This window comes from Callorhinus ursinus, unplaced genomic scaffold, assembly GCF_003265705.2.
Source record: "Callorhinus ursinus isolate GAN/ISIS: 27379988/994484 unplaced genomic scaffold, GSC_fseal_2.0 scaffold9, whole genome shotgun sequence".
NCBI lineage: Eukaryota > Metazoa > Chordata > Mammalia > Carnivora > Otariidae > Callorhinus > Callorhinus ursinus.
In genome coordinates this window covers 6,181,362-6,208,477 of record NW_027397071.1, presented here as the reverse complement: position 1 = coordinate 6,208,477, position 27,116 = coordinate 6,181,362, and the positions used below count along the sequence as shown (strand labels likewise).

General features: G+C 38.1%; 1 protein-coding gene across 6 annotated transcripts in view; it reads left to right on the top strand.

The window, feature by feature from the left end:
* MAGI3 (membrane associated guanylate kinase, WW and PDZ domain containing 3) overlaps positions 1-27,116 on the top strand; it is a 235,716-nt gene that overhangs the window by 119,817 nt on the left and 88,783 nt on the right. For 5 of the 6 annotated variants that reach the window (XM_025872450.2, XM_073896110.1, XM_025872449.2 and 2 more), the window contains exon 2: positions 19,555-19,671. In XM_025872450.2, the coding sequence (XP_025728235.1) occupies positions 19,555-19,671 (117 nt within the window). Of the gene's footprint in view, positions 1-13,874; positions 13,960-19,554; positions 19,672-27,116 lie in introns of those variants that run through there. The other variant, XM_025872451.2, reaches the window with a different exon arrangement.

The window sequence follows — 27,116 nt, the reverse complement described above, 5'->3', positions numbered from 1 at the left end:
AGAAATAGAACTGAACATGTTTTCAGCTCTGCAAATTCCCTTTCAGTCATTATTAATGTATATATTTTTGTCTTCATAGATATAAACAAAGTATAGCTACATATTTGTGTTTGGGCTTTTTCTGGGTTGTTTTTAATTGTAAAAATAGTAACAACACTTAAGACAAAAACTTAAGGCACAGTCATTCAGTCTTATCACTAATGACTGTTTCATTTTTGCCAATATGTCTTATAAGATATCATCTAAAATAATCATATCTGACTCTTTAAAAGCCCTTAATAATTAAGAATAGTTTTATTTTCTGTGGTGTTTTTTGTCATCCACTGGTCCTTCTCTTAAATAGGATAGGTAGTATTTTCAAGAGCTGCAAAAGTGGGCTTGGTTTTAGTTTTAGATTTAAAGTTTAACAAAGTACTGTATGTGAAATTTACTGAGGTTAAGGCACAAGCGAGTCATATTATTTCTTAGAGAGTTTAGAAACATTAATTCCAGCCGTGTGTATTATAAAAGTGACTCAAAATGTTAGTAACAAGATGATATAATCATACATGTTTTTGAGGAGCCACAAAGAAGAATTGATGTTAGTCTTGAACTTACCACAGACTTTTTCCAACCTAATTGTGATCAATTTATGTTTTTCTATAAAGCAGTAATTTTTGACTTTCCACTGTGAAAAATAAGGTAGTTTGTGGCTTGTGCCTGCTTCTGGTATTTATTGGTCTTGTTACCTTGCTTAGGTCTCTTGTTACTTCTTCATGTGTCACCTGTTTATTTTTTCATCACAGTAGCACTACAACGTAGGATTTGCCTGCAGCAGCTCTAAATTATAAGGTTTCGTTTTGTTTTTCACCTCCAATCCTAGAGTTTACCTTACTTTCTTTTACCTTCAATCCTAGAGTTCTGGGTTTCTTGAACTTTCTTTGTTCTCTGAAGGAAAGATAGATGAACAAAAAAATTTTTTTAACCACCATCACACAACTCTGAAAGATTCTTTGTTTTCAAGCAAATCACATCCTGTCTTTCACCGTGGAGCTGTCATCTTAATCTCTCTCGATTTTGACTCTTTAAATATCTTTTCTTTCTTTTGGGAAGCATAGAGATCCCCCCCCAAAAAAAACTAAAAGAATTTAAATTTGTGTCTTCTTGATGCTGTTGTTTTTCTTTTTCTTGACACAGTGGGAACCTTTCTGTTTCCAATCTCATTTCTTTTAAATTTTTCAAGTTTCCAGCTCCGAGACTCCTTGTTTATTAATTGTTCATTTTCTTTTCTCCTTCAGTGACTCCTGTAATTTGAATTAGAGCACTTTGCAAATCTACAAGCATTCACTTCATGTCTTGGTTAATTTCTTCTGTTCAGTGTATGTTTCTTGAGACTGCTTCCTGGTTCAATCCAATTTTCTGCTGTGTTGATTCCTCTATTACTGCTTCTAGTGCCAGTATTAATTGGATTGTGGCTAAATTCATTCTGCGCTGGTCTCCTGGCCCTCCAGCTGTTCTCTTGTCTCTGTAGTCTACACTGTTGCCAGAATGATCCATCTAAACCACGTCTGGCTATGTTGGTCCCCTGGTAAAATTTTTAGTGACTTCTTCACTGCAGAGTGATATTCCAACTCTCTGTTTTCCCAAGCAAAGCTTTCTGTTATCTGAGCTTCCCAGATATTTCACTAGTTTTATAATCAAGCACCACTCTTTTTACCCCCATGCCACTGTGCATGCTCTTCCCCTGCCTAGAATGCCTGCTGTGCTTCCTTTTCCATCCTCCCCATCCACACTCCCAGCCTCGATTAACTGTCTTTCCCCATCAGACACAACTATTTATTTTCTCTTGGCTACATACTCTTGTGCACCTTATACATGCTTCTTAGCTGCGTTTTCTAGTTATTTGTTTATCCTTGTCTATGATACCATAACACTGGGGCAGGTACTACATTATGATTTTTATAGCCTCAACACTAGCACAGTGCGTGGTGTTTTGTTTTATTACCGTCCTGTCTTTTGGTTTTGTTTACTTCAAGGGAGAGGCTGATCTCTATTGTATCTTTTTATTTTTTTTCTTTCTCATGGGAAATATATTTATTGTCATCAGGCTATTTAATTATTTTTCTCTGGTCTGTTTTCTTGTATGTAATTTACTAATCCTTAAGATGTGGTCTCACAGTAACATGTCCTAAATCACAATATCGCACTCAATCCCTGAGTCAGGGTTCAGAAACCAGTTCTGTGAGTGATCTCTTAAATACCCAGTCACACAGTTCATTTCAGTAATCAAATTACAGGCATAGGTCAACCAGGACTAACTTCTCTAGCCTAATTGTTTGGTCTCAAGCCTGGGATGGTGCTCCAAGTTTGACAGTGTGTTTCTAGTTATACAGCCCTGAAATTTGAAAGCCAGCTGTACTCAGCCAATGTGGTCTTCCTCTCCTGTTTTTATTGTTTACCTCCAAGATTATATTGTGCTCGAATTCTTAAACACTTAAGAAAAAGGGGGAAAAAAGCTTTATCGATTTCTTTAAAAATGGTATGCTTTGGGTTTTTTGTATAAACCTCTCAAACAAAATAGAGAATTACAAAGATGAGGGTAAAAATCATTTAACCTCTCACCATTCAGAGATGAGCACATTTTAGAATACCTTTTTGCATAGAAACACATAAAAAGCATGCACCTGTTTCATAAATGACACTTTGCACTGAACGCTGTTCTCCAGCTTCCTCTTTTTTACTCAATAATATGGTCAGATTCCATCAGTATTTGAAGGTGTGTTTCATCATTTACAGTTACCAGTTACCTGTAGCTGGACATTTAAGTTCCTTGTAAATAATGCTGTGATGAACACTCATCCTATACATATGTTTATGTTTATGTGTGAAGAGAGCTTTAGTAGACCTCTTCCACGAGAAGATAGGCAAATACATGCTACAGATGTTGTCATCATGCCTTTGAGAAAGGTTGTGGCAACTTACATCCCCATCAGTAGTGCATGAAATTTTTATTGCCCCACATCCCAACCAAGGCCACGTTTTTGTCAGTTAATCCCTGTGAGCCGAAGACTCCCAATTTACAGCTCTAAATTCAGAAGTCTTGATATTTTCACATGGTGTCTGCCTCAACAGCATCTCAAATAACATGCCCCGAATCATAACCCAGTTTCTTGCTTCAATTCCCAAAACTGTTCCTTCCCTTTCTTATTTTTTTTTTAAATGGAATTCAGATTTACCTGATTCAAGTTAGACACCTGAAGTGATCTTTTTTATTGTCTTTTTTCCCTCACTCTTCAGATCGCCAAGGCTTATGGGTATTCTATACACAATATCACGAAAATCCAAATATTAGGAGACCCTGGAGTTAAGGTACCCCACAATTGTTTTTTTTTTTCAAAGATTTTATTTATTTGACAGAGACACAGCAAGAGAGAGGGAAAACAAGCAGGGGGAGAGGGAGAATCAGGCTTTCTGCCGAGTAGGGAGCCCCATGTGGGGCTCGATCCCAGGACCCTGGGATCATGACCTGAGCTGCAGGTAGATGCTTAACGACTGAGCCACCCAGGCGCCCCTACCCCACAGTTTTTAGAAAGACACTTTGAAAAAATACCCTTGACTAGGCAGCATGAATCTAAACTTTGAGGGATAGAATCAAATTTCTATTTTTAATATCTAATTTAGTTACATATATGTAAAATTTAGAAATACTTTCCCCACTATTTCATGTAAACATTTTGTTCCAGCTCTTCAACATACATCTTGAGTATTTTGTCACACTGGGATGAGTTCTCTAATGTGGCTTTCCAGATCACCCCTCTCCTCCCTTCCATCCAAGTTGCTTGAGATACTGGTTTTAAAATCCATGTATAGGGGCACCTGGGTGGCTCAGTCGTTAAGCGTCTGCCTTCGGCTCGGGTCATGATCCCGGGGTCCTGGGATCGAGCCCCACGTCGGGCTCCCTGCTCAACAGGGAGTCTGCTTCTCCCTCTCCCACTCCCCCTGCTTGTGTTCCCTCTATTGCCTTCTCTCTCTGTCAAATAAATAAAATAAAAAATAAATAAAAAATAAAAAAAATAAAATCCATGTATAATGGCTGTCCCAGCCACAAGTACAGTTAGGGTGGAATTTTTTTCCCCTCACTTTTTCTGTTGGCATATATTCATGATCTCATAATCTAAGCATGGACTGAGTCACTTTGTTCAAGTGATCATTGAAAGATTGCTTGACAGTAACATCTACCACATGCAACTCTGAAGTCATACCCCAAGGAATAATCACTACATCTTACTTTATTTGCCTACTCCCCCTACCCCACCCCCACCTCCACTCTTAGCAGTTCTGTCAGAATATCTCTGGAAGCAGTTGTTGGTTCGGCTGACATGTCTTCTCCAGACAATACTTTGTATTTTTTTAATAAAATACTTTGTAGATCATTCTGTAATCCAAGACTTTGTAAACTTCAAATATAAGACAACTTTTTTTTAAGATTTTTTTAAATTTAATTTTATTTTGTTGTTATGTTAGTCACCATACATCATTAGTTTTGATGTGGTGATCCACGATCCATTGTTTTCATATAACACCCAGTGCTCCATGCAGTACGTGCCCTCCTTAATACCCATCACCGGGCTAACCCATCCCCCCGTCCCCCTACCCTCTAGAACCCTCAGTTTGTTTCTCAGAGTCCATAGTCTCTCATCATTCATCTCTCCCTCATCGTTCATCTCTCCCTCCGATTCCTCCCCCTTCATTTTTCCCTTCCTTCCCCTAATGTCCTCCATGCTATTCCTTAACGTTCCACAAATAAGTGAAACCATATGATAATTGACTTTCTCTGCTTGACTTATTTCACTTAGCATAATCTCCTCCAGTCCCATCCATGTTGATGTACAAGTTGGGTATTCATCCTTTCTGATGGCTGAGTAATATTCCATTGTATAGATGGACCACATCTTCTTTATCCATTCATCTGTTGAAGGGCATCTCAGCTCTTTCCACAGTTTGGCTATTGTGGACATTGCTGTTATGAACATTGGGGTGCATATGGCCCTTCTTTTTACCCCAAAGACACACTACATCTGTGTCTTTGGGGTAAATACCCAGGAGTGCAATTGCTGGGTTATAGGGTAGCTCTTTTTTTAATTTTTTGAGGCACCTCCACACTGTTTTCCAAAGTGGCTGTACCAACTTGCATTCCCACGAACAGTGTAAGAGGGTTCCCCTTTCTCCACAACCTCTACAACATTTGTTGTTTCTTTCCCTGTCCATTTTTGCCATTCTAACTGGTGGAAGGTGGTATCTCAATGTGGTTTTGATTTGAATTTCCCTGATGGCTAATGATGATGAACATTTTTTCATGTGTCTATTAGCCATTTGTATGTCTTCTTCGGAGAAGTGTCTGTTCATGTCTTCTGCCCATTTTTTGACTTGATTATTTGTTTTTTGGGTGTTGAGTTTGAGAAGTTCTTTATAGATCTTGGATACCAGCCCTTTATCTGTAGTGTCATTTGCAAATATCTTCTCCCATTCTGTGGGTTGCCTCTTTGTTTTGTTGACTGTTTCCTTTTTAAGATTTTTAAATTTACTTTTTCAAGATAGAGAGAATGAGCTGGGGGAGGGGCAGAGGGAGAAGCTTAGGAGGGAGTCTGGTGTGGAGCTCCAACCCCAGGACCCTGGAATCATGACCTGAGCTGAAGGCAGATGCTTAACCGACTGAGCCACCCAGGTGCCCACAACTACTTCTTCTAAAGATAGTGTTTGGTATTGAAAATCTCTTCATATATTTGGTTTAAACAGTGAATCTCAAATCTGTCTGCTTTTCTTCTCCAGTACCACTGCTGATCTAAATCATCTCTCACCTGGACAGTGACCCTCATCTTTTAACTGTATGCCTCGTAGCTGTTTTTGGCTCCTTCCCCTGTGTATTTTCCAGTTACTTTTTAATATGCCCATGTCTGCTCTTGTTATTTCTCTGCTTAGAGCCCATCAGTGCTATTTCTTGAGTACCCTTCCTATGTCCCTGGGTTCCACTTGGCTTTTATCCTTAGCACATGAACTCTCCAGCTTGACGTGGAAGAGTTTAGTCTCTGTAGCATCAGATGTCTGGTGAGGTACAGGTTAGGGAGGGAGCCAGAGCAAAGGGCAGCTACATTTTGGGAACTTTGTCACTGTTTCTCTCTGAACCTTCTGTCTCCTGCTCTTAGGAATGGGGAGCAGCAGCTCATACACATTTTGTTTTGGAGATCAACGTGTATCATTCCATTCTCAAAGTCACTCTGATCTGCAGCTTTGAAGTAGGTTTGCCTGCTGCCATTACACCTCCCACTTAAGAACCTAGGTCAAAAGAAAAATGGCAGTGCTTGGCCAACGAATTCTTCCTTCAGCCCTGTTATGCCCTCCCAGAGCCTGTATGAGCTGGGGATGTCTTTGGGGCCCTTCTAAATGTTTCCTACTCAGAGTCTGCAGAATGTGTTGGACTTATGAGCTAGAGCATTGCATATCGGCTTCTGGTATTTTCTCAGTGTGGTCCAAATTGTTTTGTATCCTTTAAAGTTAATGTTGAATGGACAGAGATTAACTCTTTTCCTTTTTTTTTCCAGATTAATTTTTTATAGAGAGTCTAATTTCTTTTTTATAGCTACATAGCTTTCCACTTTGATGGATATCCATAGCTTATTCAACTTTTTTTTAATTTAATTTCGTTATAATTAACATACAGTGTTATATTCGTTTCAGGTTTACAATATAGTGTTCCTTCTATTTTTGATAATATCCTATTTCTTCTATATTGGAGACAGAATTTTTGGGTTTTTTGGGGGGTTTTTGTTTTTTTTTTTTTTTTGGTAAAAGTGACTTACACTGCCAATAGCCCAGAAGATTCCCTTTTAGTACTTGAACCTAATTCAGGATTATCAAGCTAGATAATGCCATTTAGTACTCTTGATTGTGGTTCTTAGAGTGCAGTTTCTTAGTTCTAATTGATGTTGGAATTTATAGAAATTCCATTGTCTTTTGGAATAGATTTATTTCTTGCCATTGGTTTAGTTTTAGGGGTATTGATTTCTTTCTTCTTTCCTTCCCATCCTTTAATGGGAGACTGGAGATCGTCTGACATTTTCGTTTATGTTGACATTTTCTGGAAGGTCTTGATTCAGTCAGTCTTACAGATAGGGTGAGTGGGGGAAAGAATTCTTAGTGGAGAGGGGGATGGGCACAGAAGGGGCCATTTATCCCCCAAAATGTTTCTTTGGAATTTTGACATTTTTCATAACCATATTTTGTAAGAATAACTTCAAAAATCTTTTAAAATATGTTCCTGATTAAACATAGAGATTAGAAATGAAATGGGAAATACTTAAAGAATTTTGTTTAATGAGTGTCGATTCCCACTAGAGTCAGATCACTTTTGGTGTATACTATAATTGTAGCACCTGTGACCATCTGCTTTAGAAAATTTCTAAGGATTCATATAAATTCCTATATTTAAAACCGATCAGAGAAAGAGTCTATGAAATTGCTTCTTTAATAGTGATTAGCCATATTTAGCCTACTACCCAAACCAGAGATTGAGATTGTTTACATAATGATGCATTTTAAAAATATGAATTCTCTCATAGTCATTGTTCTCGTCAGATCTCTAATCAAGTACATCTGTATTCCCTTTCAGCTGTCTGTATCAGCTGTTATAATGAAACTTTAGTAACAGATCTTCCACCTCAAGTCTTGGACATTCTGTTGATGCACATAACTTTGATTTGCAAAGACTACTGAACCCAGTTATTCTGTTTTCAGGGAAAATGACAGGGCACAATAGATGGCTTTGTACCCTCTTGTCAAAAGGATGAAGCATTAATACTGTGATTCAGATATTGGTGTGCCAGCCAGGCGCTGGTTATCTGGCATCATGACAGGTTTGCTAATGATTCCTGACATGAGTGTCACAAAGAAAAAATTGTAAATAGCCACAGGATAGCACTTTACAAATACTGTTTTTCTTTAAGTACTAAATCTACATGATCCCATCAGATAAAAGCTTCAAAAAGAAAAGGACCCACTTTTGATGATTTATTCCTTATTTTTTCCACTCTCTTCTGCTAGGAAGGTTCATTTTACTTTGCTCTTCCTGATAAATGACTTCTTAAGGGAAAATTGTGATTTTTGTCGTGTCTTTTCTAGATTGATGATTTCTGTCTTGTTTTTCGAAGGTAGATTTTAGTTCGGTAGCTTATCAATTGAGAGTTTCGGTTAAAAGCAAAATGGTTGCAATTTAACCTAGTATGGTGAAAATAATACTTATTTTTCATTATATACCTCACTTTATCTTTTATTTTTATTTGTTTATTTTTGAGAGAGAGAGAGAGAGAGAGAGAGAGAGTGCCCATGCACAAACGTGAGGGGAGGGGCAGAGAGAGAGGAAGACAGGGAATCCTAAGCGGGCTCCATACCCAGCACAGAGCCCGAAGTGGGGCTTGATGTCATCATGACCCTGAGATCGTGACCTGAGTGGAAATTAAGAGTCTGATGCTTAACCGACTGAGCCACCCAGGCGCCCTGAGATGTTGATATCTTAAAGAAAGTTGCATTTAGATAAAAGCAGCTTTTAGGTTAAAAACTTCAAAAATGATAATATTTAACGGACTGAGCTACCCAGGCACCCCAAAAATAATACTTAAAAACAAATGATTAAAAAAAACCCTACACAAATAGTCTCAGCATTCACATAGAACTTTGGCATATTTTTTGTTATAATAGTCCATTGGGTCAGGCTTCCTTTTCCACTAATGATCTTTGAAGGGCACAGTTTTTGAAAATAGTCTAATTTCTAAAAGTTTTTTCTTATTATAGTAATAGGTTTTCGCTGTAAAAAATTTGCAAATACAAAAACCATGAGGAAAAGAGTTTTTAAAGAAAACGTTTGAAAAATTACCCAATAATTATACCCTGTGGTAATACTCTTAAGTATTTTTAATTATTTAAATATGAGTTTCTCCTGTGTATGTTTTTTATTTGCATGTCCTGAGATTGTTTCAGTTTGAGATCACAGTGAATATTCTGTGTTGCGACCTGCTTTTCTCACTTAAAATATATCATGAGCATTTGACCACATTGTTATACTGAAAACATTATTTTTTTTAAATTCTTTTTTTTTTTTTTTTAAGATTGTCTTTATTTGAGAGAGAGAATGAGAGATAGAGAGCACGAGAGGGAAGAGGGTCAGAGGGAGAAGCAGACTCCCTGCTGAGCAGGGAGCCCGATGTGGGACTCGATCCCGGGACTCCAGGATCATGACCTGAGCCGAAGGCAATCACTTAACCAACTGAGCCACCCAGGCGCCCTGAAAACATTATTTTTAATGCTGCTGCTTTATGAAAGGACTTCTTTGTCTTTGAGAATTACAGTAAAAGTATTTTTTGTGAGATGGATTCCATTTAAAAGTCTATCAGTATAGCAACCACATTATTTAAGTATCAGTTGGGTAAAAGTATTTACTCAGCGCTATGCTAGGCATTGTAGAGAAGAGAGATGAACGAAACATAGTTCCTGACTTCACACAGGCCTAAGACCCAGTGAGGGAGGCCGAAGTGTGCCCCACTGTTCTGTAGCAAGAACCAGCAGGGAGGAGAGATGAATACAGGAGCTTCTTACTGCAGACTTCTGAGTTCTCCTTGAATCTTGGCTTCAAAGAGCAGGTGGACAAGTGACCAGTGTGCAGACCTTTTGCTCTGACAGTATTTATATGTACACAACACTTAGGGGTGCCAGGTAGAGTAGACAGAAAACTGAAACTGGTAGGGGTAATAGTTGGAGATGGAGGTTTGAAGGGTAGGGCAGGGTGTTAACAGGACCTGTATAGTTGCCTCAGAAGTAATAACATACAAAGGTACAATGGCATTTTCCTCTGGGATACCCACTCTTTTTCTTTATAATTCAGATCCCTGGCCATGCATCAGAGTTTTTTTTTGTTTTTGTTTTTGTTTTTGTTTTTGTTTTTTTTAGCGAAATGATTGTTATTTGCAAATACATCCTACCCTGAAATACTTGCTTTATTTAAACAAATAAAAACCATCAAAACTTCTTTAAAAAGCATGATAATGTGTTTTACTTATACAAAATTTGAATATAATGAAGCAGTTTCAGTGCTGCATTAACATTGAATTCTACATGTAATATGCAGTATTAGGCATTCGGGAATGAACACATTTAGTTTGGTACAGTTCAGAGATTTTTCAGATGTATAGTCTACCTAAACCAAAGAATTGTTTCTTTAGCTATGCTCTCAGTTCTGGAGGCGGGGAAGGAAGAAAGGAAGGAAAGAAAGGGAGGGAAAAAAGAAGACCTTTCTCGGGTGTACAGGGCAAGAACCAGGTACGCAGCAGCAGACTTGACCTCAGATTGCCAGTGACGTAGGACCCAGGGAGGTAAGATGAAATGTGACCCATGTATTTATGATGGCTGCTTCCAGGAACCAGTGGAGAATGGACATTTCCATTTTAACAATCTACTATTACCATAAATATATAATATAGGCAAAAAATGTGACCTCTGACAGAGAAAGACAAATACTGTGTGTTCTCTTATTTGTGGAATCTAGGAAAGCCAAACTCATGGAAATAGTATAATGGTGGTCACGAGGGGCTGCAGGTGGGGGAAATGGAGAGATGTTGGTCAATGGATTCAAACTTCCATCTGTAAGATGAGTTAAGTTCTGGGTGACTCACTGTAACTAACATGACTATACCTAACATGGTAACTATAATTTAATGATACTGTATCATATACTTGAAAGTTAAGAGAATAGATCTTGAATCTTATCACCACATACAAAAAAAAATGGTAATTATATGAGGGGTTGGAGGTGCCAACTAACCTTATTGTGATAATGATTTCACAGCATATGTGTATCAGATCATTGCATTGTACACCCTAAACTTACCTGTGTTATATGTCAACAATATCTCCATAAAGCTGGGGAAGAAATCAACACTGAATGTGACCTCCATGAGCAGGAGGCTTTCTCCTGACCGGTGAGGTGACAGCAGTGTTCTGCGGGAGATGGCAACATTGCATCATTGCTTCGGTCTGGGTTTCTTCAAACTGTTAACTCGGGACAGTGCTGCACACCGACCAGTTATAAAAACTGAAATGGCTCAAGGGATTCCAGAGTATTTCATGCTTTTCAGATTTGGGACTGAGTCAGAATTTAATTATATACATTATTTTAAAAAATTCATTAAGTTCCTACTTGCCTGTAATGACAGAGGCATAAAGGTTTAAGTAAGTGTGGGTCTTCCAACTTGAGGACCGTAAATGTAGAGATAGAAGACAGAACAGAAATAATGAGATGGCATTTGAAGTACAGAATGTAGAGGTGGCCAGTAAGAACGTATCCGTAGTTGTTAGCTTAAAGCAATTATTAAGGGCCTTGGTGTCAAACTTCAGTTGTTGGTGTTCTTACTGTTGTAACGTGCTCCTCAACCCACGGGTCCCTGGAACTCTTGTCTCAGCTTGTGGGAACTCTTCCTCACTTTCTAAGAACCAGCTATACTGGATTTCTCTCCCTTCCTGTAATCACTGTGTTCCTTCCCACCTCAGGTAAGCGTCTTTGCATGTCCCATTCCCTCAACTCCCCCCACCCCTTTTTTTTGGCCCAGCTGGCTCCTGTTTCTCGTTCAGGTTTCAGCTCCAGTGTGACTTACTTAGTGATGTCTTCCTGGGCTGCCCTGACTTAGGATCTAGATAGTGGATTCCCACAGTGCTCTATGCTAATCTTTCCTAATGCTCTTGTGTTTGAACCGTCTTTTTCAATGTTCATCTTCCCTGAGAGCCTTCAGGTTTCATTTGGGTGAACTCTTATTTCCAGCTTCACCCCCAAGTGCCTACTACCCAGGACTGGGTGCATCCTTGTTTACATAGTAGTTGCAGCTGTTTCAAGGAAGGGTAGGGTCTTAATGAGAGAGCTTTGCAAGAGAAGAAATTCGTCAAAAGATATAGATAGACAGACAGACAGGTGGGGGCCGGGCATTTAGCACAGTACTCCAGTATAGGTTCTGGAGCCGGGCTGACTGGGTTCAGATCCCAGGTCTGCTACCTTTAATGATGTCACCTTGTCCAAGTTACTCAACCTCTTTATACCTCAGCCCCTTCTGTGTGAAGTGGAAATAAAAGTAACACCTACCTCAAAGGTTTTCATGGGGGTGAAAACTCACAGCATGTAATATATATAATAACATTTCTAAAATAAGTCCTAGTGATCTCTACTTCCCATCCTCTTCTCATTCCTGCATCTTCCCCTCCCCTCCCCCCAGGAAAAGCAGAAGGGTTTGGGGGTTTTTTCCTGCTTGGACTTGTTATCCCCAGTGGTGCTAGAACACAGTAGATACGAATGGTTAATTTAGCCTTATTTTATATTTCAGGATAACCAGATACCATTTTGTGAATACATTTAAAACTATTAATAAATAAAGAATGTAATTTAAGGAATTAGCATATAAACTATAGTTAAACCTCCTTTTAAAGACTTACAAGTGCATGCTGCTTCAATGTAAATTTATTTTAGTGTTTTGATAGTCAAAATAAAATCGGTTTCATTGTTTAAGAAACACAGTTTAGGATAAAGTTGTATACAGACTACTAAAAAGTGCTTTATCAGGTGAGTATTCTCTTCTAAAATTTCATGTATTCAAGGATGGACAGGGTCAAATGAAAAATCAAAAATGTAAAATTCAACTGATTCACTCATTTTGTGTGCTAGATACTAGGACTAACTCTGTAAAAACAAACCATGGCTTGGCCCTCAGCTGACAAACTTGTATGTTTAACAACTGTATAAGATAATTTTGGGGGCACCTGGGTGGCTCAGTTGGTTAAGCGTCTGCCTTTGTCTTGGGTCATGATCCCAGGGTCCTGGGATCCATCCCTGCAAGCAGGCTCCCTACTCAGCAGGGAGTCTGCTTCTCCCTCTCCCTCTGCCCCTCCAGCCCACCTGTGTGCGTGCTCTCTCTCTCAAATAAATAAGAAATCTTTAAAAAAATACCTTTGAGTAACTTCTGTGTCAGAGAATATATTTTACTGTGAAATGTGTAGGTTTGACTTTCTAGAGAAGACTTGTTCAAATACCATTTACATTTCACAACAGGTAGACTACCATTTGATTTATTTTGTTTTAGGAGCATCCTGCCTTAACCAAGGAGCCAGTTTGGAGTTAAGCTTCCGTGTACTCTCTTACCACTTGCACGCAGCTTTCTCTTACTACCATAGAGCTCAAGAGGTGGAGGAAGCAATTACATACACCGCTAGGTCTAATGGGGAAGGACTACTGAGTAACGTTCGTTGTGTTGAGCTAGTTATATGGAACAGTTGATTGGGGAAAGTCACTAGGCTATCCTGTAGTCACCATAGTAAAGAGAACTAGGACATGGTTATGCCCATGCTTTTTGCTCTTGAGGACAACAGATTTTTAAAAGTTTATCACATCTCTAGGTGTGGTTCCAAGACTAGAGATTTTTCTTTCTTTTTTTTTTTTTTAAGATTTTATTTATTTGAGAGAGAGAGATAGAGAACACACTAGTGGAGGGGAGAGGCAGAGGGGGAAGGAGAAGCAGGCTCCCTGCTGAGCAGGAAGCCTGACGCAGGGCTCTGTCTCAGGGTCCCCGGATCATGACCGGAGCCAAAGCAGATGCTTAACCGACTGAGCCACACAGGCGCCCCAAAACTAGAGATTTCTAAAACAAAGGTTGTATGAGGAAATTATGGGGACACAGAATGCTCTGAGCAGCTCACGTTTTTTTTTTAAAGATGTATATGATTGACAAATGGAAGGAGCACATAATCACATTTATGCAGAGCTAAGTAGACTGTAAGAAATGAGCATTTAAGAATTTTCTTCTCTACAGGCCAAAGCTCAAAAGGAGCTAAGATACTTCAGAGAGCACAAAATGCTTTTAACGTTGTGTCTGGAGCAAAAGCAACAGGAAGGAAGAGGTAGGTTTACTGTCAGAAGATGTTGTTAATGTTAGCTGTTTGTAGGCAGAAATCCGACATGTACCATTCTTACTTTGCTTCCATAATCTTGAACTAGCAGAATTACTTTTCAAACAGTAAAAGGAAAACAAGCAGCCTGAAATGGGGGAAATTAAAATGAGAAGATAATAAAAGTTTCATTCACTTTAAATGAATTTACATTTTCAAAACTCAACTGAATTGCCTCCCAGGAGTTAAAGGCACACAAGATTTGATCTCAGAGCTGTTGTCAGTATTCTTTATGAAATCATGGAGAATATGGAAAGTCCCAGGAGACTGAAGAGAGACAAATGTGCCAGTTTCCAAAAAGGTGTGAAGTAGATTGTAAAAACTCAAGTCAACTTCCTTAACTTGAAACTGTGGCAAAATTGAAGAGATTGAACAAATATAAAAAATTTCGAGTGTTTAGAGAAGAATGGGATGATCACTATGAATCAGTGTGACTTTATAAGAACAAGATATGCCAAACTCATCTCATCCCCCCGCCCAATTTTATAATTACTACTGGGTTAGAGAATAGTAAAGTCATGTGCCATCTTGATTTAAGGAAGTGGTTGGCAAAGTCTCTTAGACAATCCTTATGGAAAAGGCAGTGAAATGTTGACAATTAGACCAGTTTACAGCTGGTTGAATGGCTACTCCCATGCTGGCATGCTGTAAGGTTTATCTAATTTATAACCAGTGTCTCTACACACAGATTCCTCAAAGATAACTGCTAGTGAATATTAATTCACATATATTCAGAAAGTATGGATTTGTAGCGATGGCTTCTTTTGACTAAGGATTTGTATGTTGAAACTTGAGTGTCTGGATTTATTCATATGATTGAGATTTCAGTTACAGACTTTTCCCCACCTGAGCTGTATTTGTAAGATATATAGATCTATTTTTAAGTTCCATGAATAAACTTAATAAATCACTTAGAAGTCAGGGAATAATCTTAACACTTAAAGCAAAGCCTGGATGGGTGGGAATGCTAAATTATGAAGAATCTTTTTCTCTTCCTTGTTTAGCAACAACTGCATTAACCCCAAGTAAATGTTTTTCATACCCTTGAAATGTCAAGTTTCTGTGAAACTCTGCCTAAATAAAAGGCTGACGTGTATATACAACTTGATAATACAGATATACTCAGCAGTGTTTTTGTGAGTTAATGTTTCTCTTGGCCTTCTAGTAATTCCACAGCCATCTGCCTATTCAGGATATTTGTACTTTTTTTTTTTTTTTAAACAAATTCCCTGGAATCCTATCAAAGAGGGAACCATAATATTCTGTCCCCTTTCAGAAGGTCTTTTGGTTTCTTGAGGCAAGGAAATTCATGATGACTACTATATTCATTATATTTTACTGTTAATTAGTAATCTGAAAGAATGCCAACCCCGTTAAATTGTTAACTTTTATAATTGACATTTCACTGATACTTGTAATATTTTGTCTCCAACCTTGAAGATGTGTGATGACTTTTTTGAATGACTTGCGCATTTTAAATAAAATACCACATTTATAAAATTGTCCCTCACCCTTTTCTTGGCAACTGTTCATTTCATCATTGCATCCAGAACCCCAGCAGGAGTTGTGGGTGGTAATTGAGAGTGAGGGCAGTTCCAGCCCAGATAATACCAGGTACCATTCTTTAAATCTAGTTCTTTCTGCTTTAACTGGCCTCTCAGTCTTAAGATCTTGTAGGCCTTTGAAACAGGAAATGAGGTGTCTTAACTTCATTTCCACCTTAAGAAACCCATTTAAGCTGTAACTTGTGATCTATGACGTTTGTTATGGCTTTGTCTTTAATTATATCTGATTTAATGGCTGTTATTTTAATTGGATTAAAATCCAATCTGAGTTTTCAGCATTTTATAGTTACCTCTGTGAGCTATACCATATCTTATATAAAGTTTCAAATTAAAACACAAAATCTTGAGCTAAAAAATAAAGTGTGGACTCATATTGTCTTCTTGAATTACAGAGGCATTATCCTTTATCCAAATCAAGTGTATTAATGAAAATATGTTGGGTAGAGGATTTTTAGATAATGGAGCCGGTACTATATTATTTTAAGTGGGAAAAAAACAAGGATGCATTCTCTATCTGTTCAAGAACTCTAAACATCCACAAATGTCACTAAAACTTTTAAGCACCTATATAACAACCCATCAAAGCTTTTGCATAATATTTATTACAGAGCATTTGGAACATACCTTACCTAATTTTTAAAATATTTAATAAACTCATTATTGGGTATGTTTTTCTTCAATAAAAAATGAGACTATGCAGTATTTTTTTTTAACTTAAATTGAATTTAGTTAACATATACTGTATTACTAGTTTCAGGGGTAGAATTTAGGGATTCATCAGTTGCATGTAACACGCAGTGCTCATTATATCAAGTGCCCTCCTTAATGTCCATCACCCTGTTACCCCATCCCCCCACCCCCCTCCCCTCCAACAACCCTCAGTTTGTTTCCTATAGTTAAGAGTCTCTTATGGTTTGCCTCTCTCTGTTTTCATCTTATTTTATTTTTCCTTCCCTTCCCCTATGTTCATCTGTTTTGTTTCTTAAACCCCACATATGAGTGAAATTACGTGGCATTTGCCTTTTTCTGACTGACTTATCTCACTTAGCATAATACCCTCTAGTTCCGTCCATGCCGTTGCAAATGGTAAGAGTTCATTCTTTTTGATGGCTGAGTAATAGTCCATTCCAATATTCCTCTGTGTGTGTGTGTGTGTGTGTGTGTGTGTGTGTGTGTGTGTGTGTGTGTATTCTTTATCCATTCCTGTGTTGATGGACATTTGGGCTCTTTCTATAGTTTGGCTGTTTTGGACATTGCTGCTATAAACATTGGGGTGCAGGTGCCCCTTCGAGTCACTAGGTTTGTATCCTTAGGATAAAAATACCTAGTAGTCAGTTGCTAGGTCATAGGGTCGTTCTATTTTTGAGGAACCTCCATACTGTTTTCCAGAGTGGCTGTACCAGTTTGCATTCCCACCAACAGTGTAAGAGGGTTCCCCTTTCTCCACATCCTCGCCAACATCTGTTGTTTCCTGAGTTGTTAATTTTAGCCATTCTGACTGGTATGAGGTGGTATCTCATGTGGTTTTGATTTGTCTTTCCCTGATGATGAGTGATGTTGAGCGTTTTTCATGTGTCTGTTGGCTATTTGGATGTCTTCTTTGGAGAAGTATCTGTTCATGTCTTCTGCCCATTTCTTGACTGGATTATTTGTTCTTTGGTGTTGAGTTTGATAAGTTCTTTATAGATCTTGGATACTAGCCCTTTGGTAAGTCATTTGTGAATATCTTCTCCCATTCCATAGATTGCCTGTTAGTTTTGTTGACTGTTTCCTTTGCTGTGCGAAAGCTTTTTATCCTGATGAAGTCCCAGTAGCTCATTTTTGCTTTTGTTTCCCTTGCCTTTGGAGACGTGTCTAGCAAGAAGTTGTTGTGGCTGAGGTCAAAGAGGTTGCTGCCTGTATTCTCCTACAGGATTTTGATGGATTTCCTATCTCACATTTAGGTCTTTCATCCATTTTGAGTTTATTTTTGTGTATGGTGTAAGAAAGTGGTCCAGTTTCATTCTTCTGCATGGGGCTGTCCAATTTTCCCAACACCATTTCTTGAAGAGACTGTCTTTTTTCCATTGGATATTCTTTCCTGCTTTGTTGGAGATTAGTTGACCATAGAGTTGAGGGTCTATTTCTGGGTTCTCAGACTGTACAGTATTGATTATGAATTATGTTTTTTTTCTTCCACTCAGCAAAGAACAAGTACTGTGATAAAAATAAGAAATGGCATAATATGATTCCATCTAAATGGAACTCAGGTTGGTAGAGCCCATGAATGCCTGGCAGAAACCACTTCTGTGGCCAGGGATTCTTCTGTGTTATCCCTGTAAATATCTTTCAGGCTTTCTTCTTTGATCACAGAGGGGTCCCCCTTCTTCAGCATCTATTTTTGGCAAGGCAAAACAGGGACTTTTTGGTTTGTGTTTATTAGTTTAGGATCTGAATGTTATCTCTAAACTTTAGCAGCACCCTGGCTTCCTGCTTGTATTAACACCTTCTCATTTGGTTATGCTTGTTTATACCTGTGAGAAAAGACCAAAAAGGGGGGATTAGAAATGCTACATTATGGAATAATAGTTAAAAGAATGAACTGATCTGTAGTAACCGTTTGACTTATCCTTGTCATAATTAAGCTGTTCCAAATAAAACAAAGAGTATATTTTAATTGCCTAGTCATTTCTTACTCAATATAGTAATCCATCATGTTTTAGCATTGCCCTTTTATAATCCTGTGAAGTCTTATCTAGTGAACAGTGTTTGGATTGCTTTGGTTTTCATTTTAAGTTCAACATTTACTATAAATTCACTGCTATCAGATTTCTGCAATCCTCTGTTTTTCTGCTTAACATTTCTTTGAGATCTCTAATAGTCCTCTTTTTATCTCCCATTTTCCCCACAAATAAGAAAAAAAATGTTTCATTCTCTTATTGAATCACCTTGTATCTAGGAGTTAAGTGAGTGGACAGAAAATGCCTGTTCAGTCAGTGATAGGCAGAAGGCTCCAAGGTAGGGTCCATTTGGCCTTTTGGAAGATGGCCAGTGTGGGTGGAAGCATGGCTAGTGGGGGGTTAGTGAATGGGTTTGAGTCAGAGATGGCCAAAGCTAGAACATGTGGAAGTTTGGATTTTATCCCAAGTGCAAAAAGAAGTCATGGCGGGGGTGGGGGGCACTAAACAGAGTAGTGATTATCTGGTTTCTGTTCGAAGTCTCACTCTGGCTTCTGTGTTAAGTGGTGGGAGCAGGAAGGAGGCACGAAAGAATGCAGGGGAGACAGAAGGCTGTTGCAGAATTCGAGATGGGAAATGATGGTGGCTTAGATTAGGGTGGAGGCTCTGGAAATGGAGAGAAGTGGACATGGGGCATGTTTTGGAGGTAGAACTGACAAAAGTTGCTACTGGATTGGATCTGAGGCATAGAAGTGAAAAGGAGAAATGAGAAACTTCTTATGACTTCTAGCTTTTGGGTCTGTTCTACTGGGTTGCTGGTGCTATTATTTGCTTAAGACAAGGAAAACTAGAGCAGAGGAAAAATTGGGGGAGGATGGAATTAAGAGTTCTGTTTCTGCTGTCTGAAATTTGAGGTGCTTGTATGACTTTCTATATTTGCAATGTATATGAATGAGTTTGATGGCTCTGGAGCTTGGTGGGCATAGATCAGGGATGGAGACATGATATGAACCTAGAAGTTATCAGCATATAGATGGTATTTGAAGCTATAGATGGAAATTATCTTGGGTATTTGTCATATTCTCTGACCTATACCTTGTCCTTCCCCTACTATTGTAAAATGATGCCCACATTATGTACTATAGATATATATTATTAATTATAATACTATAATAATTTTTTAGTAAAGCAGTGTTGTTTTTACTAAAATACTCTGATTTCTTTTTCCTGTCTATAGCTAGATGGTTTAAGGGTATTCAGTCACTACCATCGATATTTAGAGATCTAACAGTTATGTGTTCTGTCTTCTGTGGTTTTTTTCGTAGGCAAAGTCATTAATAAAGATTTGCGACATTACCTGAGTCTTCAGTTTCAGAAAGGATCAATTGACCACAAATTGCAGCAAGTGATCAGAGATAATCTCTACTTGAGAACCATTCCATGTAAGTATGAGATTGAATAAAAGAAAGGCCAATGTATCCTTATTTAACTAATCAAACATGTAGAACTAATTCAGTACAGTATCTTATATCAAATTGGGAAGACTGAGTTGGGGCACTAGAATGAAACAAAAATTGGATAAGGAGAAAAGTTTTCCAAGGACATGCAGGGCTTTTGTTTTTAAAGTAGAAAAACTTGAAGATTCTATATTGTAACTTTAAACACAGTCATTAGACTTTATAAGAGTTTAAGACTATCCATGTACATTCTGCTAACTAAATTTTCTTCTATAAATCAGTTCCAAGTGTTTATTCAGTAAGAATAAATAATAAGCTTTTTTTCACTCTCAGTGCCTTGTACACTGAGAACAAACATTTTTGTATTATTAGGACATTACTTAAGATCTGCCCCTTCCCCAAAGGAAAAAAGGAGGAGTGCACTACCTTCTTTGTAGTAATCCATGTTGAATTTTTATCTAGATGTTTGTATATCTATTCCAGTCTTGGTAGTTTTCATAGGACCAGGTTGTTGTTGTTGTTGTTGTAAAGGATGCCGTGTGTGTGTGTGTGTGTGTGTGTGTGTGTGTTTTAACACAAAACAAGAAACCACGTATGCTTAGATTTTAGTTAGAACAAGTCTGGGGAAGAATAAAAAGCAGTAAACAATAAAAGGACGTAAACGGATGCTCTGGTTTGTTTTCCTTTTCAATATATTTGTAACTTCTTGTAGATAGTAGCTCTTACAATGGCTCTGGAATTCTTTATTTCTTTTTCTTGTTATTTACTCTTACACGGTGTCCCGTCTATCACCAAGCCTGCCTAATTACGCTCCTTAAATACTGATCCTTCTGCACTGCCTTAGACGCTCACCCTTTCTTGCTTGAACTTTTTTTTTTTTTTTAACAGATAACAATATGTAGGGGCAAAGAGCTAGGTGAAAAATATTGATCCTTGGACAAGTTCCTCCTCTATAAAATATGAATAACAAGAGACACGTCATGGAGTTCCAAGAATTAAAACGGGAACATGAGGGCAGACCACATGTCCTGGAGCAGGCCCTCGGGCCTGTCCTCTGTCTGTCCTCTTCCCAGTTCCAGCTGCATCCCCACCCCCCACGTCCCCTCCGTCTGGTCTGTCTGTAAGTGCATGTCTGACTCTTGTCCATCTACAGTTTATCCTTCAAAGTCTCTCACTGAGTACAAGTCCAGACTCTTTAACATGGTATAAAACGTTCTGGTTTTTGTTTTTAAATCCGACTCCTTATGTATGATTTCCTCCTGTAGATCTACCTGGTTGGATTTCAGAATTGCCACTCCTGCCTTCTTTTCTTTGCATTTGCCTGGTATATCTTTGTCTGTCTTTTATTCTTTCATCTTTCTGAAGCTCTTTGTCTTACAGATAGTGTTGGATGTTGTAGCCAATGTGAAACTTTCTTTATATTTATTGATGTGATCCATGTCTTTAGTCTCTGTTTTGTCTTGGTTTTCTATTTTACCCATATACACATCTTTTATATAAAAAGGCTTTCACCACGTAGTCCATTTTATTTGATCTCTCTCTTTAGAAAGGTTTGTATCTTTATTCTAATGGCTATCTTTATACTTTTATATAATACTCTGTTCTCCCTCCCTTCCTAAATGATCTAGTTACTGCTTCTTACTCCTTCCTTCTCTCTCCCATCATCTGACTTGAAATAATATTTTTTTTACCCCAAAGATAATCAGCAAGCTTATTCCACTTCATATATGCTTTCCTCATTTTCACTGTTTTTTTTTATTCTTGACCTGTGTCTATATTAACAAAACAAAGAGCCATTACATATTGCACTCTCCCCTTTATTATCATTTATTCTTTATTCTGTAGGTAAATACACATCGAATGTAACTACCAATCCTTATGTTGGTGTTTCTTCAATAACTATGGTTTTCTAAAGCTGCTGCTTCTCTAGTAGATTCCCCAGGAAAGAGAGGATCATCACAGTTGGTCTATGGCCTTTATACTTTCAAGTTTGTTTGGATGTGTATGAAATCTTTGCCTTATATTTTCTTTCCTTGACTATCTTAATTCTATTAGTCGATTATCTGATTGTCTTCTGGCATAAAGCATTGCTCTTTAAAAGTCTGAAAACAATCTAATTTTCATTCCCTTATAAATAACTTGGTATTTTGCCTGCATAGGGTGTCTCACGGTAGCATTTTTAGTTTCGTAGCTCTAGAGCACCCTCATCCCTTGTTAAAACAAGTTAATAAAAATATGTACTTGTACTTTCTGCTGTACTCTGCACTTTTACTTGGATCTTCTTTTAACTTTACTTGTACTGTCCTAGTTTTGCAGTTTCTCCTCAGTATGAGGTTTTGTCCTAGAAAGGAGTTATAGTTTATTTGGTTTTCATTCATAGGGTCCAAACAGCTGCAGCCTTTTCAGATCCTAACAGGACTTTTAACCAACACACTGAAGTGTCCACAGCTCCTCCAAGAATGCAGTGGTATATCAGTGACAGTTAACATACCAAATGGTTTTTAATTACCATTCTTTACTAAAAGATACCAAATCTTCTTGGAGAAAATTCTGATTCCAGGTCTGGAGCAAGGAAAGTACAAGATGAGCTTGGAACATCTAATTATCCCAGGAAGTATGTAAATGCCTAAAAAACTATGGGGACATATCAGAAGCACATTTTTTTTTTAAAGCCATCTAGAAGGGGTTCCCACTGACAAGATCTGAAACAATTTGAGCAACAAAATTAATAAGAGAAAGAAAGACTTCTACCATTGTCAGATACTGCAGTGTTGAAAGGACAAGACTGTGATCCCTAATAGAAGTGGAAAGGAGAGACTGCGCACAAAGGGGTCCTGTGGTTTCATCAGCCTTCTGCTTGGAGCCATTTTCTGGACTACAGTACAAGGAGGGAAAGCCCAGGCAGAGTACAGAGGATTCTGAGTTGAGGATACGGAAATCTGAGTTCACGAAGTCTGAGGTGCCTGAGATTTGTAGGACAGGGTGTCAGAGGGAGAGAGCTATGAAGAAAAGGAGCTCAAATAATATGCATAGGTGCCCCCTTGACTCTGTTGCTGAATACTAAGCTGAGAATGTATAGGATGAGACTCCACATGGCCAGGCAAAGATTCTCTGGGAGCTGTAAAGTTAGCAATTTCCAGAGTTTACACAGGGCTGGGAGAATCTGAGTTCTAGCCTACCCGAGTGGAGAGACCTCAAGGGTCATGGCTTACTAGTAGGGCTAAAATAGGTGTAAGCTCCTCGGGGCCCATTTTAACAAAGCTTAATTAAACAAGCCCCAAAAGGATCAGGCAGACATGCATACAACTTAACTGTTAGCCAAAAGAAAGGAAGGAGGGGAGGATAGGAGGGAGGAATGGGGAAAAATCAACAACCTTTAAAGGAAGACAACAAAATCTCGACACTGAATAACATAGTATTTACAATGCCCAGTGTCTAATAAAAATTATTAGGTATACAAAAGAGAATAAAATATGGCCCATAATCCAAAGAAAAGTCAGCTAATAGAAAAAACAAAACAGAAATGGCATATATGACATATAGATAGATATGACCAAAGCATGCATTTTAGAGTTATTATAAATATGCTCAAGGATTTAAAGAAAAATATGAATAAAATAAAGAGAAAATGGAATTTTTTTTTTTTTAAGAATTAAATGGAACTTCAAAAATTCATGGATGGGCTTAACAGCAGATTGGAAACTGCAGAAGAAAAGATCAATGAACTTGAAGACATAGCAATATAAATGAATCAAACTGAAACAGGAAAAAGACTGAAGACATAAGTTTTTTTTTGTTGTTTTTTTTAAGTAACCAGAGAGAAAGAGAGACATTTCTACTTCTGCCATGAGAGACTAACTGGTGAGGCGCCTGGGTGGCTCAGTCGTTAAGCGTCTGCCTTCGGCTCAGGATATGATCCCAGAGTCCTGGGATCGAGCCCCACATCAGGCTCCCTGTTCAGCAGGAAGCCTGCTTCTCCCTCTCCCACTCCCTCTTGTGTTCCCTCTCTCACCGTGTCTCTCTCTGTCAAATAAATAAAATCTTAAAAAAAAAAAGACTAACTGGTACTGGATTTACCTTCTTACTGTAAACTAGAAATTGGGCAAGATATATGTAATAACTATTTTCAGAAATTGGGTCATAGAACAGGACTGTGATCCATTCATATTGAGCTATGCACACTGTCAAACCAAAACAGTGATACAGAAAAAAACAAATGAAGAAATAGGTTGAAATTTTTTCAGATTTGGTGAAAACTAAATCCACAGAACTGTGGATCTCAACAAACCCCAAGCAGAAGAAACATAAAAAAACACATCTATAAATATGTCATATCTAATTGCTGAAAACCAGAGATAGAGAAAACGTGAAAGGCAGACAGAAAAAAGATACATTGAATACAAGGGAACAATGAATGACTGTAGACTTGTCAACAGAAACCAGTACAAGGCAAAAGTCAATCAATCAAATGTCATCTTCAGCATGCTGAAAGGAAAGACTGCCAACCTAGATTTCTACATACAACAAAAATATCCAAGAGAAATAAAGAATTTTTCAGACCAAAAAAAAAACACAAAACTTTTTTTCACCAGCAGACTTGCACTATAAGAAATACTAAAGGAAATTCTTCAGTTGTAATGGAAATGATACCAGGGAGATAGAACTGAAAGGAAATAGACAACTTCATAATTAGAGTTTAAGATTTCAGTACCTCCTTTAGGGAAAGTAAGCAAAAAATCAGTAGGATTATAACATGAATAACACTTTGAACCAACTTGATCTAATTGCTATGTATTAGAACATGCCTTCCAACAATAGAAGAATATTCTTGTCTAGTGTACATGGAACATTTACAAATGAAGACCATATTCTGGGCCATAAAACAAAATCCAATAAATTTAAAAGAATTTAAATCCTACAAAATAGATTCTGTGATCATAATGGAATTGCAGGAAATCACTTAACAGAAAATTATCTGGAAAATCTCTGAATATTTGGAAATTAAATAGCACACCTCTACATAACCTGTGAGTTGAAGCCACAAGGAAAATACAAAATATTACACATATCAGCATCTCAAAACATATCAAGCCCAACATACCAATTTGTGGGATGTTGGTATAACAGGAAATTTATAGTGTTAAATATTTAGAAAATAATAAAGATCTCAATCAGTGATCTAAACTTCTAGCAAAAGAAGAGCAAAGTAAACCCAAATTAAGTAGAAGAAAGGAAATAAAGATAAAAGCAGAAATCCTAGAAAACAGAATAATCAATGAAACCCAAAGTTGATTTTTTTCTGATAAGTAAAACTGGTAAACGTCTAGTCATACTGCTCAGGTAAAGAGAGAGAAAACACTGTTTAACAATATTAAGAATGAGAGAGATGGCATCATTAAAAATCCTACAGATGTTAAGTGGACAGTCAGGAATATTCTAAACAACTTGGTGACAGTAAACTGAACTCAGATGAAGTGGAAAAATTCCTTGGAGGAAAAAAACTACCAATAGTTACTCAAGAAGAAATAGATGACGGATGCCTGGGTGGCTCAGTCCAGTTAAGCATCTGCCTTTGACTCGAGTCATGATCCCAGTGTCCTGGGATCGAGCCCCAAGTCGAACTCCCTGTTTGGTGGGGAGTCTGCATATCCCTCTCTCCCTGCCCCTGCTTGTTCTCTCTCACTCTCTCTTAAATAAATAAAATCTTTAAAAATAAAGAAGAAATAGATGAGCTTAATAACAGTTCTCAATCTGTTAAAGGAATTGAATTTGTAGTTTGTAACTTTCCCATTAAGAAAGTGTCAGGCCCAGATGGTAGGAGTGACTTGTTTCGAATACTTAAAGAAGAAATAATACTAATTCTACACAGACTCTTTAAGAAAATAGAGGAGGAGGGAACTTCCCAACTCATTCTGTGATCTGATCATTATCCTGATTCTAAAACCAGACAAGGACATTAAAAGAAAATAATATTAGACCACAATTTTTCATGAACATAGACTTAAAACTCCTTAAAATATTTTAGCAAATAAATATATAGCAATGTGTAAAAAGGATAATAAATTATGACCAAGGGGTATTTGTCCTAGGAATGCACGGTTGGGATAACATTTGAAATTAATATAGTAACAGACTGGAAAAGAAAAACAAAACAAAACAGATGATCTCCTCAAATAGATGCAGAAAAAAACACTTGACAAAATTCAACTCCCTTTGATGGTAGAACCGCTCAGAAAACTAGTTTGCCAGTTATTAATTTAGTGCCTCTTGGCTTCAAATTACTCTTTTTTGCCTGGGTATAATATTGCAGCATTCCTCCTTTGCCAACTGGTAGGTACATCGTCAGATTATCTTTGGGCTGGCAGGTAGAATACTGGAAAAAGAGTCATCTCTTCCTAGTTCCGGTGTGTCTTTTTCTTTTTGCTCCTGCCTGCAGAAACACAGTAAGTTTCAGCAGTGCTCCAGCAGTCAGTTTCCCACCTCATAGGCGGCTTCCTGAATTCCACCAGTGCACCTGCTGACTTCCTTGCAGCTTCATAATGAGTTCGATGGGCACTCCACATGGCTCCCCAGATTTCAACAATATTCCTTGCAAGTGGTTTCCTACTGGGTTTCTGACAAGTCCAGCCAGTGTCCCAGATGGTTTTCTAGGAAGTTCGACACAGCCCCCACCGCAGGCAGCTTGCTGGTGAATTTCATCAGTACCCCAGCAGACTGTTCCTTGTCTGCCAGCCTTGACCTACCAACTGTGAACCAGATCCGTCCCCAGGCTATGACCACACCTTCTCCAAAGAAGTCTGAATCCCAGAGTGTGGGAGCATCCCTCCCTTCCAAGTTTGTTCCTTATTTGAGTATTCTTTCTCAGCTCTAGGGTGGTATTCTTTAAAGTTCTCTTTTATTTCCTCTTAGTTAATTCCTTATAAATAGTTAATCATTTTTGTATTAAGCTCCCCTTGTTCAGCTTACCATGTTTCTCTCTCCTGTTTGGATCCTGGTCGATACAGAATTGGTACTGGTAGTAGTCCCAGGAGACAGGCCCTCCAAGAAGGAATTTTAGAGTTGGTTGTGTTTTTGGGCTTAAGCACAGTGCCACATTCCTTCCAATGGAAAGTAGGATGCTCGTAATTGAGGACAAGAACTGGCATCACAATTTTTTTTATTATTATGTTATGTTAATCACCATACATTATATCATTAGTTTTTGATGTAGCGTTCCATGATTCATTGTTTGCGTATAGCACCCAGTGCTCCATGCAGAACATGCCCTCTTTAATACCCATCACCAGGCTAACCCATCCTCCCACCCCCTTCCCCTCTAGAGCCCTCAGTTTCTTTCTCAGAGTCCATCGTCTCTCATGGTTCATTTCCCCCTCCGATTCTCCCCCCCTTCATTCTTCCCCTCCTGCTATCTTCTTCCTTTTTTTTTTTTT